The 16,243-nt window shown below is 39.0% G+C and overlaps 3 protein-coding genes across 4 annotated transcripts in view; 2 read left to right on the plus strand and 1 right to left on the minus strand.

Annotated features, from left to right (window-relative positions):
• Positions 1–204: 204 nt before the first annotated feature.
• Positions 205–1,611, plus strand: LOC117320599 (protein IWS1 homolog; the record flags this gene model as incomplete). Its single annotated transcript, XM_033875155.1, has 2 exons — positions 205–1,047; positions 1,312–1,611. Coding segments are annotated over 2 exons (1,143 nt in total), but the record flags the coding sequence as incomplete, so codon positions are not given.
• A 402-nt stretch (positions 1,612–2,013) lies between these two features.
• Positions 2,014–9,373, minus strand: LOC117320601 (mediator of RNA polymerase II transcription subunit 28-like). Its single transcript, XM_033875156.1, has 4 exons — positions 9,214–9,373; positions 4,519–4,585; positions 3,497–3,609; positions 2,014–2,500 (listed from the first exon to the last, which is right to left on the minus strand). Exons 1-4 carry the CDS (start codon positions 9,289–9,291, stop codon positions 2,075–2,077), a joined length of 684 nt encoding a protein of 227 aa, XP_033731047.1. The 5' UTR covers positions 9,292–9,373; the 3' UTR covers positions 2,014–2,074.
• A 260-nt stretch (positions 9,374–9,633) lies between these two features.
• The window catches only part of LOC117320602 (galactocerebrosidase-like), a gene marked incomplete at its 3' end in the record, with an annotated part of 28,415 nt that continues 21,805 nt past the window's right edge, over positions 9,634–16,243 (plus strand). For both annotated transcript variants that reach the window (XM_033875157.1, XM_033875158.1), the window contains 2 exon segments: positions 9,634–9,809; positions 11,155–11,223. In XM_033875157.1, coding sequence (XP_033731048.1) covers positions 9,672–9,809; positions 11,155–11,223 — 207 coding nt within the window.

Here is a 16,243-nt window from a genome sequence, read left to right on the forward strand (position 1 = left end):
CCCAAAGGAAAATCATTTCAAAATCACCCAAATACAAGGCTGATGCCAAGGACATCAGTCTATCACCCAAACACAAGGCTGATACCAAGGACATCAGTTTATCACCAACATCAAACACAAGGCTGATACCAAGGACATCGGTCTATCACCCAAACACAAGGCTGATACCAAGGACATCAGTTTATCACCAACATCAAATACAAGGCTGATACCAAGGACATCAATCTATCACCCAAACACAAGGCTGATACCAAGGACATCAGTCTATCACCCAAACACAAGGCTGATACCAAGGACATCAGTCTATCACCCAAACACAAGGCTGATACCAAGGACATCAATCTATCACCCAAACACAAGGCTGATACCAAGGACATCAGTCTATCACCCAAACACAAGGCTGATACCAAGGACATCAGTCTATCACCCAAACACAAGGCTGATACCAAGGACATCAGTCTATCACCCAAACACAAGGCTGATACCAAGGACATCAGTCTGTCACCCAAACACAAGGCTGATACCAAGGACATCAGTTTATCACCCAAACACAAGGCTGATACCAAGGACATCAGTCTGTCACCCAAATACAAGGCTGATACCAAGGACATCGGTCTATCACCCAAACACAAGGCTGATACCAAGGACATCAGTCTATCACCCAAACACAAGGCTGACACCAAGGATATCAGTCTATCACCCAAACACAAGGCTGATACCAAGGACATCAGTCTATCACCCAAACACAAGGCTGATACCAAGGACATCGGTCTATCACCCAAACACAAGGCTGACACCAAGGACATCAGTCTATCACCCAAACACAAGGCTGATACCAAGGACATCAGTCTATCACCCAAACACAAGGCTGATACCAAGGACATCAGTCTATCACCCAAACACAAGGCTGACACCAAGGACATCAGTATATCACCAAAACACAAGGCTGATACCAAGGACATCAGTCTATCACCCAAACACAAGGCTGATACCAAGGACATCAGTCTATCACCAACATCAAACACAAGGCTGATACCAAGGACATCAGTCTATCACCCCAACACAAGGCTGATACCAAGGACATCAGTCTATCACCCAAACACAAGACTGACACCAAGGACATCAGTCTATCACCCAAACACAAGGCTGATACCAAGGACATCGGTCTATCACCCAAACACAAGGCTGATACCAAGGACATCAGTCTATCACCCAAACACATGGCTGATACCAAGGACATCAGTCTATCACCCACATCAAACACAAGGCTGACACTAAGGACATCAGTCTATCACCAACATCAAACACAAGGCTGATACCAAGGACATCAGTCTATCACCTGAACACAAGGCTGACACCAAGGACATCAGTCTATCACCCAAACACAAGGCTGATACCAAGGACATCAGTCTATCACCCAAACACAAGGCTGATACCAAGGACATCAGTCTATCACCCAAACACAAGGCTGATACCAAGGACATCAGTCTATCACCCAAACACAAGGCTGATACCAGTGACATCAGTCTATCACCCAAACACAAGGCTGATACCAGTGACATCAGTCTATCACCCAAACACAAGGCTGATACCAAGGACATCAGTTTATAATTATTTTGTAAAACTTTTAACTATGTATTTTTTTCCTGATTTACATATAAACTCTTGACCACTCTCCCTATTTCGGTGGGCTCAATACAGAATGGTGTTAATGTTCCACATTTGTTAATTTCTTTCGAACAGTTCTCTCACAACTCAAATAACATAATGCGGCAAAAATTACAGTACTGTAGTTCCCAATCCTTATGAATATTTTGTTTAAATCCTAATTCTAGTTTCTTCAATATAAGTGAAATACAGATTTATTGATGTATATCTCCTTCAAACTGCAGAAATTCAGTTTAATATTTTCACATATTTTCTATTGGCAATGAGATGACATCAATCGTTTCCCTTGAAATATGACATTTAATAGTAATATACTTAAAAAATTAACAGCAAAAATTTGCCAATCATTTGACTTTTTCTTTTATTTTTTGATGAGTATATATACACATGACCAAATGAATAACAATCATCGCCTCTCTGGCATTCCTATAGCTGACATTGTCTGTTCAAGGTAGGCCAAGGGGCCCTGAGGGTAGGCCGGAGGAGGGTTATGTACCATGCCTTGGTGCCCTGGAGCAGGACGCTGCATCATCATCTGTGGGTTTTGACCCTGAATCTGTGTTGCCCCTTGGGGCTGGTTTACATTATATCCCTGGCCTTGGATGTTCATCTGTGCTGGATTAGGCATTGTTTGCCCGTGGGGGTGGGGCATATTAGCAGGGCCTTGACCTGGGGGCCCCAGAGGCATTGTCTGTGAGCCATGTGCCGGTACACCCCCACCTGGTCCCCTTGCCACACTGTTCAACAGACCCTGCCATTTCTGTAATCTCTCTTGGTGTCGCTTCACCAACTGATCCTTCCTCTCGAGTTCCACTTTTAGTTCTTCTGTGCTCTGAATATTACAAAAATATCCATAAATGGTACTGCCAGAAAATGAAATACTTGACCAATATATAGAAATAAGCTATATTGCTACAATTACTGATTTGACTTGCGCTTTCATTTTTTATTTTTCATTTTCACCTTTTTTGTTTTTAATTGCAACACCAGTATTTTTTTGTTAATACTGCAATTCAATTAACATCCATACAGGGAAGTATTTTTAGGCATTGTAGCAAATTCATTATGAAACAAATGAATTCAAAACTGATAAAAATATTGTACATTTATAGTTAGGCATATACAAAGTTAATGTAAAGTAGCTGTAAGTTGTTGTTCTATATTTAAGAAATAATTAACGATGATTCGTGTATTGTTGCAGAATATACAACGAGGACGAGGATATTTTGCAATTAAATTAATAACGAAGGTCGCAGGCCTGAGTTATTAATTAAAATTGCAAATTATCCGAGTCCGAGTTGTATATCCTGCAACAATACACGACTCAAAGTTGATTATTTCTATTCTACCATGTACTGTTTAGTTCTGAGATTGACCTCTTTCTAATAGAAAAACAGCAAAGAAACCCCGAGAAAACCTTGTAATTTATTTCTTGAGTATTGCATTATTTGTTGATGAAATGTACAGGCAATATAGTACTACGATCAAGAGCATCTATCATATGGCAATGATTTTGAAAATTAAAAAAAAAAAAAAAAGGATAAAAAAAAAAGATAAAAAAGGGGGCCTCTGTAGGATTCGAACTCGCGTCTTGATAAAAATTTATTGAAAGACTAACCCATTAGCCCACTCGGCTATAGTAACCTTTCATATAACGGGAGAAATTTAGATATATAAAATTGTAACAGCCGTGACTCACGACCGTGTATTATTGGCACGAGCGTGGGTTATTGGAAAATAATACATGGCATCCATGCATGTTATCAACATATATTCTAGTTTTAATGATATACACATCTGGGCCTATAAGGTGACTCTAAAAGCTCACATCTTTAATGTCTTGTTCAGGTCGTGTCTTTGATAGAACCAATCTCTTGTGTAGGAAAAATGCTTCAGTTTGTCGGGCAAGGTCTAAGAATTTCTGCAGTGACTGGTCAACTCCTGTAAAAAGATTAAAAGAACCAATTGAAATATTTTACAGTCACAAATTAAAGGGCGTGAATTCTCAATAAATTAATTTTCACCCTTATCTAATAAAGAGGATTAAATATTACTCTAGTTATATTTCTGCTGCAGGTCTAAATATATACTTGAATATATATAGAGGTTACACAACGAGTGGTTGTTGGATATGGAATTTATTTCACACGAGTAAGTTATTTTTTAAAAGTTACAAAAGTTGCAACTTTTAAAAAATAACTTACGAGTGTGAAATAAATTCCATATCCAACAATTTCGAGTCGTGTGACCTGTTTCTACCACAATAATATCGGTTTGAATCAAAGGGAAACGTGGCCAAGTATAATTTCGCGTATGCAAATAAAGTGTACCGGTGACATGACGTCATTAGATTATTGATGACGTCAATAACAATTGCAGCTTGGGTCAAAGTTCACCGTGTTAGCCAATCGAAATGCGTACAGAGTTTATACCACGTGTGGTATCAACAGATTGTTAATCAACAGCTGTAATGATTAACGGATGGTCTGAGAGTTGAATAACACAGGGTATTGTGGTAGAAATTGGGTTAACAAACTGCCTTAGTTAATCTGGTTCAAATACTTCAAAAGATAATGCTTGGAAATAAGACCACATCAACATTCAATAAATGAAAAAAAAATTAAAAGCTTAAAGTTATTTTTGAAAGAGAAATCAAATGAGTTGATCATTAAAAACAAGTAATACATTCATTATAATTTCAGTGAAGTCATAAATAAACAAATACAAAAAAGATTTTTTTATAATTATTATATTATAATGCAGTGTCTTACTATTTATTTCAATTTAATCCATATTAATTAATGCTTCTTTGTTAAACAAACACTTGCACATTTGCATATATATTTGTACCTGCTTTTGTTTCCTCTGAATCTGTGACATTGAAGTATTCCTGGCTTGTCAATAAACTCACACAGCCCTACAAAAGAGAAAGAAAATATAAACAATATCAACATGTAATATTTCTAATTTAACATCTGGAAATCAATTGATAACAACTTAATAAGATATTTAAGTGAATTGTAGTCATCCAGTGGATATAGGTCAGAGTGACCTACTTCAGTACATGACACACATAGACCTTCTCATTTTGGTGTACTTATGCCAACAAGTAAGAAGCTCCTGTGATAACAAGTGTACCAGATTAAGCCTGGTTCGACAAGCTTTTTTTCATTGATGTAGGTCAAAGTGTCAGTGACCTAGTTTTGGTACAACACAAACTGCCTCATGCATCTACAATGTAGATGAACCCAGTTTAGCTCAAAGTTCTAGTGTCAAGTTGTGCTGGGTCAAGGTATGGAAGAACAAACAGCCACAATGAAATCCTACAGTATTTTAAATATTTTTCGCAAATCACTAAAAATAAATACTGTACTCTTTCACCTAGGAGGAAAACCTCCAACTTGTGTATAAATTAATACGCAAACTCATCTAATATATGTCAACTGGTGCAAACATACACGTATGTATTTATTATTAAAAAAAACAAAATCACTTTAATCATAACTTTAAAAAAAAAATTGTCTAAGTAACGTTTCTTGTAAATACAAAATTTATTTACACATGGCTAAGTATCAAAAATAGATTCGGGAGAGTTACAACATGTTTCTGAGTAACAAACATTTGCAGTAAAAGTCTTTTTATTGAAATATTATATTTACCTTGTAATAATAATAAAAATTATATATATATATTACAAAAGTTCAGCAATTTTGGCTTTTTTTAGTAACAAATCCAACTGGTGTACCTTGTATAATTAGTGAGTTTGTGTATTATAAAATTTTCAGTGTAAAATGTCTTGTATATGCCTGGGGTCCTAAGGGGTGTTTCATTGTATTGGTCTTCAGTGAACTGGTGCTTACTTCTGTGATCCAATTGTAAGTATACTTCAGTGAGGTAGCACTATAAATCGGCAAAAGTTTCGGCCTATCACAAGGAGACTTAACACGAACATACCGCAGCCTCCCAAAACACACATACACACTCACCACACGCATACATGTCGCATGCACGGGAGGACATCCTTAAATGACCTTAGCTGTTAATAGGGCGTAAAACTAAATAAACCAAACCAAACCAAACCCTGGCTAAGTTGGGTGAGCTCAATTTTACAACATTCAAAAAATGTTTACTCATCTGTAAATCCTTTTCCCACCCATCCTCCTGGTCAAAGAATAGGGCCTCCTTTTGAAAGCTAACTGCTTGTATTTGTGTCTTTGTTTAATTTGGTGTATATGTACATGTAGTTGTTATTATTTTACTAGTGTGTATTTAAGTTCTCTTAATTGTGTTGAATTTTGAGCTTGCTTTGTTTAATGTTAATGTTTGAGCTGTATTATATCTTCATCATAATATGCTATATAGAAGTGGTCACAAATAATTTAGGGTTGCAATTAATGCTCGTATGGACATTCACGTTCAGTATTAACAGAGACATTTAATTAAAAAATATAAGTGAGGTGGAGCATATTGCACCCAAATTATATCTGTAATATTTATATATATATCCTTATAATTTTGTGTATAAAAATCAACTATTATGGGTATACAGTTTTCATACTATCTATCTTTGACCAGACAGGGGAGATAGATATATATACAGTCAACATAGTGGTTTTCCCAGACTTGAACAATGCTAGACAGCTAGATGATTACATGACGAGAGACTTATGACAGGGCTCTTGCATTTGTAACACAGTTAAAGTAAAAGTTACAGTCGGCACAATTAAAAAAATCAGATGATAAAATAGCTACATTTTGTAGCTGCCTCTGACATACACAAATTAAACTGTTCACACATTTCAACAAACTGTATAATATCGGTTGGCAAAATCTATGTGATATGGTATAGTACATATAAATGCAGTAGACTCTAATATGTTTATGAATGGTCAGATCTTGTTTCCAATTATACAACAAAAGTGATTTCTTTAGTTAGACAATTCAAACAATCAATCTATTTCTCTCTTTTTGTAAAATACAGACTAACCAAGTGTTTATAAGGTTATATAATAGTACTGTTACAGAGCGCATGATAAATTCAAATTTCAATCACTGCCTCTACTAGGTATCGATCAAGATCTCTCTAGCCGAGCAGTACTGTGTATTGTAACTATATAGACTAATTAAATATACGGAAAACCTCCGATTAGTTCGAACACGCGGATAGTTCGAACATATATTTTTTTCTAGAAAAACAATAATTTTTTAGCTAGTAATAGTTCGAACTCTGACTGTTTATAACTGACATTATCTAGTTCGAACTTGTCAAATGAAGAACGTAAAGTAAGATTTTTTTCGGCAAATTCCATTGAAAGCTCGCGCCGACCCGGCCACGACGACCAGCCCAGAAAAAAATGTGAAGACTTAAATTTGATCAACAGGCACGTTTAGGTTATTTGATTGTATGCATGATCATTAGAATGTGTCTGTGATTTAATATATATTCCACATATCTTAGCGTTAATTCAGTTTTTTTACATTGCAAAATACACCACGCACTAGACAGCTGATTGCAAATTTAGGCCCCAACAATGTATAAATAACATGCGATATTTGTATTCGCACTAGTACTGTATGGCAAACTAAGAAAATCATCCGTGTATTTTCAAATATAACTAGAGTTAACTTAGCATTATGATTATTTAATTGTGACTGGCATGGACATCTCTTAATTATTGCCAATCAAGGTAATACCTGAAAACCTGCGACCTCACGCTAGGTAAGCAGGCCACGCGAGGTGTCGCTTGCGGTAAAGTTGAAAGGATCGGCTGCCCGGTCGTGCTGAGTGACGTGATAAGCATTCATATCCAGTCAAAACAATCCACAGGTGTCCCAATTAGTGATGGATAATTTTGCAGATATCAAATATGTTTGGTAGATAATACAACTGGCCATATTTAAAAGCAGACATGTTGATGTTCTGACCCAATTTTATCAACATATATCGTCTATTTTTACAGTAGTGCTTTCGTAAACGCAACAGGTTATGTACACTATGCTTTCGAAGTATTAAAGAGACCATGTATTACAATAATATAGCGATAGTTTCTGATTCGGATAAAAAATATAACCATGCGGAGATTATACTGTACAGATGTTCAAAACGTGTACTGTACTGTTTTGGGGTCTAGATCTATAGCTACGCATTTCCTGAGCGGCTTCGCGCAATAATCATCATAATTATCTCTAAAATGAAGAACGTTAAACGATCATGCAATTAACATTGAATTAAATAAAACACTATCATTTTACTTATTTATAAATGTGCCATTGTTCAGACCGTCGTTGTTACGTATCAGATTTACTATGGATGTTTTTGCGTCTCTGCCAAGATTTTCGCCGTTATCGGCTCGGATAGTTCGAACTCGCGCTTATTTTCTGAAGCATAATTTCGAATAATTCGAACAGGTTCGTCAATATTTATTTAATTTTGTTCGAACTAACCGCAGGTTTACCGTAATTAAAGCTAGAGTGGGGGTACGTAATTTCGCACACTTTCGGTATGCTTTTAAATACATTTCCATCAAATCAATTTCAAATCAGGAAAGAATACCTCACATTGTTAGATGTACAAATGCTTCGTAACATACAAGTGTGCAACCTGATATGCGCACACGTATCACTGCGCATGGGAGCTGTTGTTAACTTGTGTTTATTGTAGGGTTTGAAGACGATCGGGAACGTAATTTCGCACACCCATCTAACTTCTTTAATTTTGTTGGTAAAAATAGTTTCCAGCCATTTTGTATACAAACAACATCCTAAACTAAGATTAAGCCCAATGCCATGATTAAAAAAATCTTTTAAAACAAAATAATGTGAAATTGGAAAGTGTTAATTTACTGCCATTTTTGCTTTAAATAATGACCGCTCCCTACGGAGGTAATGTAAACAAGGCGGCGGAAATGACGGGGTGTCTGCAGGTCAGCGCTGTTATTAGTTATACTTTAGTGGATTTGTATTCAGTTTTGTTTATAATCTGATAAAATTATATTTTTCCTAAATATTTGCAAATTCACATGCCAATCAACAACTGTGATTATTTTAAATAAAATATTTAATCATTCGGTATCAATTTTATCGGAAAAGAGTCGTATCAGTTAAAATTTGTTTTCAAAACGAACTTAATCTGAAAAGATGTACTTACAACGGCAAATGTTCCACTAAAGGTTGGCATTAGTCAACATATAAACGAAAAAGCACAGTCCTCGACCACTTGGAGGAAAAACGCAAAAAATCGTCAGGTGTGCGAATTTACGTACTTAGCGAAATTACGTACCCTTGCTCTAGTATTTACCATGGCGCAGTTATATTCTGCGTTTGTAAGGAACTTCGTTTTAGACTATACTAATCATTGCTCATTCTGTCGAATTATAAAAAAAATATGTATAGATCTATATTTCAAAATGTGCGGTTTTGTCAACTTTGCGGGTTATCATTTTAAAGATATTTCTTGTTTTATATTAATTAGTTGTCGCGAGAATTCGGACTGTTCAAATGAGAATGCAGCCATTTAACAAAAAAATCAAAAAAATAACAATTCACCTGAAATGCACTCTCAAGATCATCAATAAGGTTTCCATTGGCTCCACCTTGTGGCCTTTCTGGGTTGGCTGATGCCATATTGTTGCGTTAAATATCAATTTCCACCACCAAGTTGATCAGCATTTGCTTTGTTTTTTATATTTTCAAGCTTCTAAATGACAGAGACAGTGGTGCCTAATGTCCTGTGTAGATAAATATTATTAATTCCGGATTGTTGTTATTCCAGAAGGAGACTAAATTTATTTATCTATTCTTTGATGAAACTTTAAAACTTTAAAACCTTAATCAGTTTGCCTCAGGGATTTCTTAGAAATACATAACAATGTCTTTCCAATAACGAAAACAGTGTTATATTAATTTCATTATCCGGGTTTTTATATGGAGACCATCTTGTGTTTAGATAATCATTATTTACTTCCGACTCACATGACTCTGTTCCAATTAAGTAAAACCTAACGATGTCTTTTGGGGAAATCGGAAGATGCATCGTTTTAAGTGCGCTTTTCTCAGTCACAACTTGTAATGTGTATAGAGTGGATAACTCAATGGGTCCGGGCAGAAGGTTTGACGGAATCGGCGGTCTCAGTGGTGGAGGGGTACGAATTTCATGAGTGACATATATGCATCATAGAGCAAGTGGGGCGGCGGGGGAACCTGAAGATCAATGCATGGTGTTTTCGTTTATTGCGGTCCAATCATTTAGTGTATATACTCTATTGCCCTACAGAGACATGTCTAGTATTTATGTTAAAAATATTTGTCTGCCTATGTTTATAAATACTGTATAGATATTTTGGCAAATTTTATCGTGAGACAGGTTGGGGAGAAGACTTGATTTCACTACAATTAATCTATTATAGTGGTATTCCACAATAATCGCTATATATATCTTTGTAACACTAATGAATTGCATCACTTCCATCAGAACAGGTATATGTAATTAAAAGCAAGAACATCCTTGGTTGTTACAGCAACAACACAAACAAAAAGTAAAATGTAACTTGTGCATTATCTTGTAAAGTCAACTTTTTTTCTATCATTATACTGACAGAGGTGACTGAATTGAAATAACTCTAATCAAGCAGAATATTGGTTAAAAGCATCTCAGAAGTAAGAAAAAGTGTTTTGTTATTCCATTTCCAGTGATCCTGTTTGGATAATATGCTTATTGTAGCAGTATTTGCATGAGTTAAATTTTAAGAAAATATCAAACGAAATAGAAAGACTTATTTTTCTTATAAATGTGTAGCGGAACTAGTACTGGACTGGGTCAATCACCAGCGATCAGGTATCTCATTTGGTAGAGCATTGAGCTTGTATTTGGAGGTCCCAGGAGTTTGAACCCTATTCTGGTCGTGCATTTTTCCATTCCTCTTGTACATGTATCAGGTATCTGTGTAAATGTACATTAAGTCCTACAATAATAATAGCATTCTTCTCCTTTGCTTATGAATCATAAAATATAATTTGTCTGACAAAATGAAGAATTACTAGTTCGAGAGGTTCTGACCATCCATCACATTAGTGAGCTTTTTATGGTGCTTTGTCTTTTGTCAATATTTTATTCAAACAACCTCAATATCCAAGAGGCCTGGATATTGTCAAAATCTTTAAATGACGACTTGTCAATAACCAATGCAAGAGACTCAAAGACTTGATATTGGGCAAGTAGTAAGCTGGAATGAAGGGCTACAAAATTAATCTAAATGAATAAACCTAGCCTACTCTTACATTTGGATCAAGTGGTTATCAGGTTAAAACGTTGGCATAAATGACTACATCAGTTCATAGTAGCATTACAAAAAGGTGAGCGATACAGGTCCACCAGGTCAATAGTAATATATATGCATGTTATTAATGATATCTATGACATGGCTGTATAACATGGTAGAACAAGCCAGTTATGTAATGAAAGTTATTTCAGCATTAATTTCATTTCAGGCAACATCCAAGTTGTTGGTTAACTATCCTAAGAAGTACAGAGATCAAATCCTCGACTATTTGTTTAAGGTAAATGTACTGATTCATCTTTTTACACACATACACTATGATACATATATATATGTATATGCAATAGAAAGTAGAAAAAAAAATAACCTGCCCTCACTCACACTAGACTAAAAAGAGATTCCCACTAGCTGGAATTTTCAAAGCTAAATAGAGATTCCCACTAGTTTGAATTTTTCCATGATTTCCACTAAACAATAGATATCTGGATGATGATTAATTTGATGGTCATGAATAAGTGGAAGCTACACAATTGAGACTGAATTCATTGCTGTGTATCAGAGACAGTATGTACCATGGTGTCAGAGACAGTATGTACCATGGTGTCAGAGACAGTGCCATGGTGTCAGAGACAGTGCCATGGTGTCGGAGACAGTATGTACCATGGTGTCGGAGACAGTATGTACCATGGTGTCGGAGACAGTATGTACCATGCCATGGTGTCAGAGACAGTGCCATGGTGTCGGAGACAGTATGTACGTACTGATTCATCTTTTTACACACATACACTATGATACATATATATATGTATATGCAATAGAAAGTAGAAAAAAAAATAACCTGCCCTCACTCACACTAGACTAAAAAGAGATTCCCACTAGCTGGAATTTTCAAAGCTAAATAGAGATTCCCACTAGTTTGAATTTTTCCATGATTTCCACTAAACAATAGATATCTGGATGATGATTAATTTGATGGTCATGAATAAGTGGAAGCTACACAATTGAGACTGAATTCATTGCTGTGTATCAGAGACAGTATGTACCATGGTGTCAGAGACAGTATGTACCATGGTGTCAGAGACAGTATGTACCATGGTGTCAGAGACAGTATGTACCATGGTGTCGGAGACAGTATGTACCATGGTGTCAGAGACAGTATGTACCATGGTGTCAGAGACAGTATGTACCATGGTGTCAGAGAGAGTATGTACCATGGTGTCGGAGACAGTATGTACCATGGTGTCGGAGACAGTACCATGGTGTCAGAGACAGTATGTACCATGGTGTCAGAGACAGTGTGTACCATGGTGTCAGAGACCGTATGTACCATGGTGTCAGAGACAGTATGTACCATGGTGTCAGAGACAGTATGTACCATGGTGTCAGAGACAGTATGTACCATGGTGTCGGAGACAGTATGTACCATGGTGTCGGAGACAGTATGTACCATGGTGTCAGAGACAGTATGTACCATGGTGTCAGAGACAGTGCCATGGTGTCAGAGACAGTGCCATGGTGTCGGAGACAGTATGTACCATGGTGTCAGAGACAGTATGTACCATGGTGTCAGAGACAGTGCCATGGTGTCGGAGACAGTATGTACCATGGTGTCGGAGACAGTATGTACCATGGTGTCAGAGACAGTGCCATGGTGTCAGAGACAGTGCCATGGTGTCTGAGACAGTATGTACCATGGTGTCAGAGACAGTATGTACCATGGTGTCAGAGACAGTGCCATGGTGTCGGAGACAGTATGTACCATGGTGTCGGAGACAGTATGTACCATGGTGTCGGAGACAGTATGTACCATGCCATGGTGTCAGAGACAGTGCCATGGTGTCGGAGACAGTATGTACCATGGTGTCGGAGACAGTATGTACCATGGTGTTGGAGACAGTATGTACCATGGCGTCGGAGACAGTATGTACCATGTTGTCAGAGACACTCACAGTATGTACCATGGTGTCGGAGACAGTATATACCATGGTGTCAGAGACAGTATGTACCATGGTGTCGGAGACAGTATGTACGATGGTGTCAGAGACAGTATGTACCATGGTGTCGGAGACAGTATGTACCATGGTGTCAGAGACAGTATGTACCATGGTGTCGGAGACAGTGCCATGGTGTCAGAGACGGTGCCATGGTGTCAGAGACAGTATATACCATGGTATCAGAGACAGTGCCATGGTGTCAGAGACAGTATGTGCCATGGTGTCGGAGACAGTATGTACCATGGTGTCAGAGAGAGTATGTACCATGGTGTCAGAGACAGTATGTACCATGGTGTCAGAGACAGTATGTACCATGGTGTCGGAGACAGTATGTACCATGGTGTCAGAGACAGTGCCATGGTGTCAGAGACAGTGCCATGGTGTCGGAGACAGTATGTACCATGGTGTCGGAGACAGTATGTACCATGGTGTCGAAGACAGTATGTACCATGGTGTCGGAGACAGTATGTACCATGGTGTCAGAGACAGTATGTACCATGGTGTCGAAGACAGTACCATGGTGTCAGAGACAGTATGTACCATGGTGTCGGAGACAGTATATACCATGGTGATAGAGACAGTATGTACCATGGTGTCGGAGACAGTATGTACCATGGTGTCAGAGATGGTATGTACCATGGTGTCAGAGACAGTGCCATGGTGTCAGAGACAGTATGTACCATGGTGTCAGAGACAGTATGTGCCATGGTGTCAGAGAGAGTATATACCATGGTGTCAGAGAGAGTATGTACCATGGTGTCAGAGACAGTATGTACCATGGTGTCAGAGACAGTATGTACCATGGTGTCGGAGACAGTATGTACCATGGTGTCGGAGACAGTGCCATGGTGTCAGAGACAGTATGTACCATGGTGTCTGAGACAGTGCCATGGTGTCAGAGACAGTATGTACCATGGTGTCAGAGACAGTATGTACCATGGTGTCAGAGACAGTGCCATGGTGTCAGAGACAGTATGTACCATGGTGTCAGAGACAGTATGTACCATGGTGTCGGAGACAGTATGTACCATGGTGTCGGAGACAGTATGTACCATGGTGTCTGAGACAGTATGTACCATGGTGTCAGAGACAGTATGTACCATGGTGTCTGAGACAGTGCCATGGTGTCAGAGACAGTATGTACCATGGTGTCAGAGACAGTATGTACCATGGTGTCTGAGACAGTATGTACCATGGTGTCGGAGACAGTGCCATGGTGTCAGAGACAGTATGTACCATGGTGTCTGAGACAGTGCCATGGTGTCAGAGACAGTATGTACCATGGTGTCAGAGACAGTATGTACCATGGTGTCAGAGACAGTGCCATGGTGTCAGAGACAGTATGTACCATGGTGTCAGAGACAGTATGTACCATGGTGTCGGAGACAGTATGTACCATGGTGTCGGAGACAGTATGTACCATGGTGTCAGGGACAGTATGTACCATGGTGTCAGAGACAGTATGTACCATGGTGTCAGAGACAGTATGTACCATGGTGTCAGAGACAGTATGTACCATGGTGTCAGAGACAGTATGTACCATGGTGTCAGAGACAGTATGTACCATGGTGTCAGAGAGAGTATGTACCATGGTGTCAGAGACAGTATGTACCATGGTGTCAGAGACAGTATGTACCATGGTGTCAGAGACAGTATGTACCATGGTGTCAGAGACGGTATGTACCATGGTGTCAGAGACAGTATGTACCATGGTGTCAGAGACAGTATGTACCATGGTGTCAGAGACAGTGCCATGGTGTCAGAGACAGTATGTACCATGGTGTCGGAGACAGTATGTACCATGGTGTCAGAGACAGTGTGTACCATGGTGTCAGAGACAGTATGTACCATGGTGTCAGAGACAGTATGTACCATGGTGTCAGAGACAGTATGTACCATGGTGTCAGAGACAGTGTGTACCATGGTGTCAGAGACAGTATGTACCATGGTGTCAGAGACAGTGTGTACCATGGTGTCAGAGACAGTATGTACCATGGTGTCAGAGACAGTGTGTACCATGGTGTCAGAGACAGTATGTACCATGGTGTCAGAGACAGTATGTACCATGGTGTCAGAGACAGTATGTACCATGGTGTCAGAGACAGTATGTACCATGGTGTCAGAGACAGTATGTACCATGGTGTCAGAGACAGTATATACCATGGTGTCAGAGACAGTATGTACCATGGTGTCGGAGACAGTGTGTACCATGGTGTCAGAGACAGTATGTACCATGGTGTCAGAGACAGTATGTACCATGGTGTCAGAGACAGTATGTACCATGGTGTCAGAGACAGTATGTACCATGGTGTCGGAGACAGTATGTACCATGGTGTCGGAGACAGTGTGTACCATGGTGTCAGAGACAGTATGTACCATGGTGTCAGAGACAGTATGTACCATGGTGTCAGAGACAGTATGTACCATGGTGTCAGAGAGAGTATGTACCATGGTGTCGGAGACAGTATGTACCATTGTGTCGGAGACAGTATATACCATGGTGTCAGAGACAGTATGTACCATGGTGTCAGAGAGAGTATGTACCATGGTGTCAGAGACAGTATGTACCATGGTATCAGAGACAGTATATACCATGGTGTCAGAGACAGTATGTACCATGGTGTCAGAGACAGTATGTACCATGGTGTCGGAGACAGTATGTACCATGGTGACGGAGACAGTATGTACCATGGTGTCAGAGACAGTGTGTACCATGGTGTCAGAGACAGTATGTACCATGGTGTCGGAGACAGTATGTACCATGGTGTCAGAGACAGTGTGTACCATGGTGTCAGAGACAGTATGTACCATGGTGTCAGAGACAGTATGTACCATGGTGTCAGAGACAGTGCCATGGTGTCAGAGACAGTATGTATCATGGTGTCGGAGACAGTATGTACCATGGTGTCAGAGACAGTATGTACCATGGTGTCAGAGACAGTATGTACCATGGTGTCAGAAACAGTATGTACCATGGTGTCAGAGACAGTATGTACCATGGTGTCAGAGACGGTATGTACCATGGTGTCGGAGACAGTATGTACCATGGTGTCAGAGACAGTATGTACCATGGTGTCAGAGACAGTATGTACCATGGTGTCAGAGACAGTATGTACCATGGTGTCAGAGACAGTGTGTACCATGGTGTCAGAGACAGTATGTACCATGGTGTCGGAGACAGTATGTACCATGGTGTCGGAGACAGTACCATGGTGTCAGAGACAGTATGTACCATGGTGTCAGAGACAGTATGTACCATGGTGTCAGAAACAGTGCCATGGTGTCAGAGACAGTGCCATGGTGTCA

Source organism: Pecten maximus, unplaced genomic scaffold, assembly GCF_902652985.1.
Source record: "Pecten maximus unplaced genomic scaffold, xPecMax1.1, whole genome shotgun sequence".
Lineage (NCBI taxonomy): Eukaryota > Metazoa > Mollusca > Bivalvia > Pectinida > Pectinidae > Pecten > Pecten maximus.

Excerpts from the sequence above, each read along its gene's own strand:
- LOC117320601 (XM_033875156.1), bottom strand. The coding sequence starts at position 9,291 with ATGGCATCAGCCAACCCAGAAAGGCCACAAGGTGGAGCCAATGGAAAC. Across the intron at positions 3,610-4,518 it reads TTCAGAGGAAACAAAAGCAG|GAGTTGACCAGTCACTGCAG; the intron begins GTACAAATATAT and ends ATCTTTTTACAG. Across the intron at positions 2,501-3,496 it reads CTGAACAAGACATTAAAGAT|AGCACAGAAGAACTAAAAGT; the intron begins GTGAGCTTTTAG and ends TGTAATATTCAG.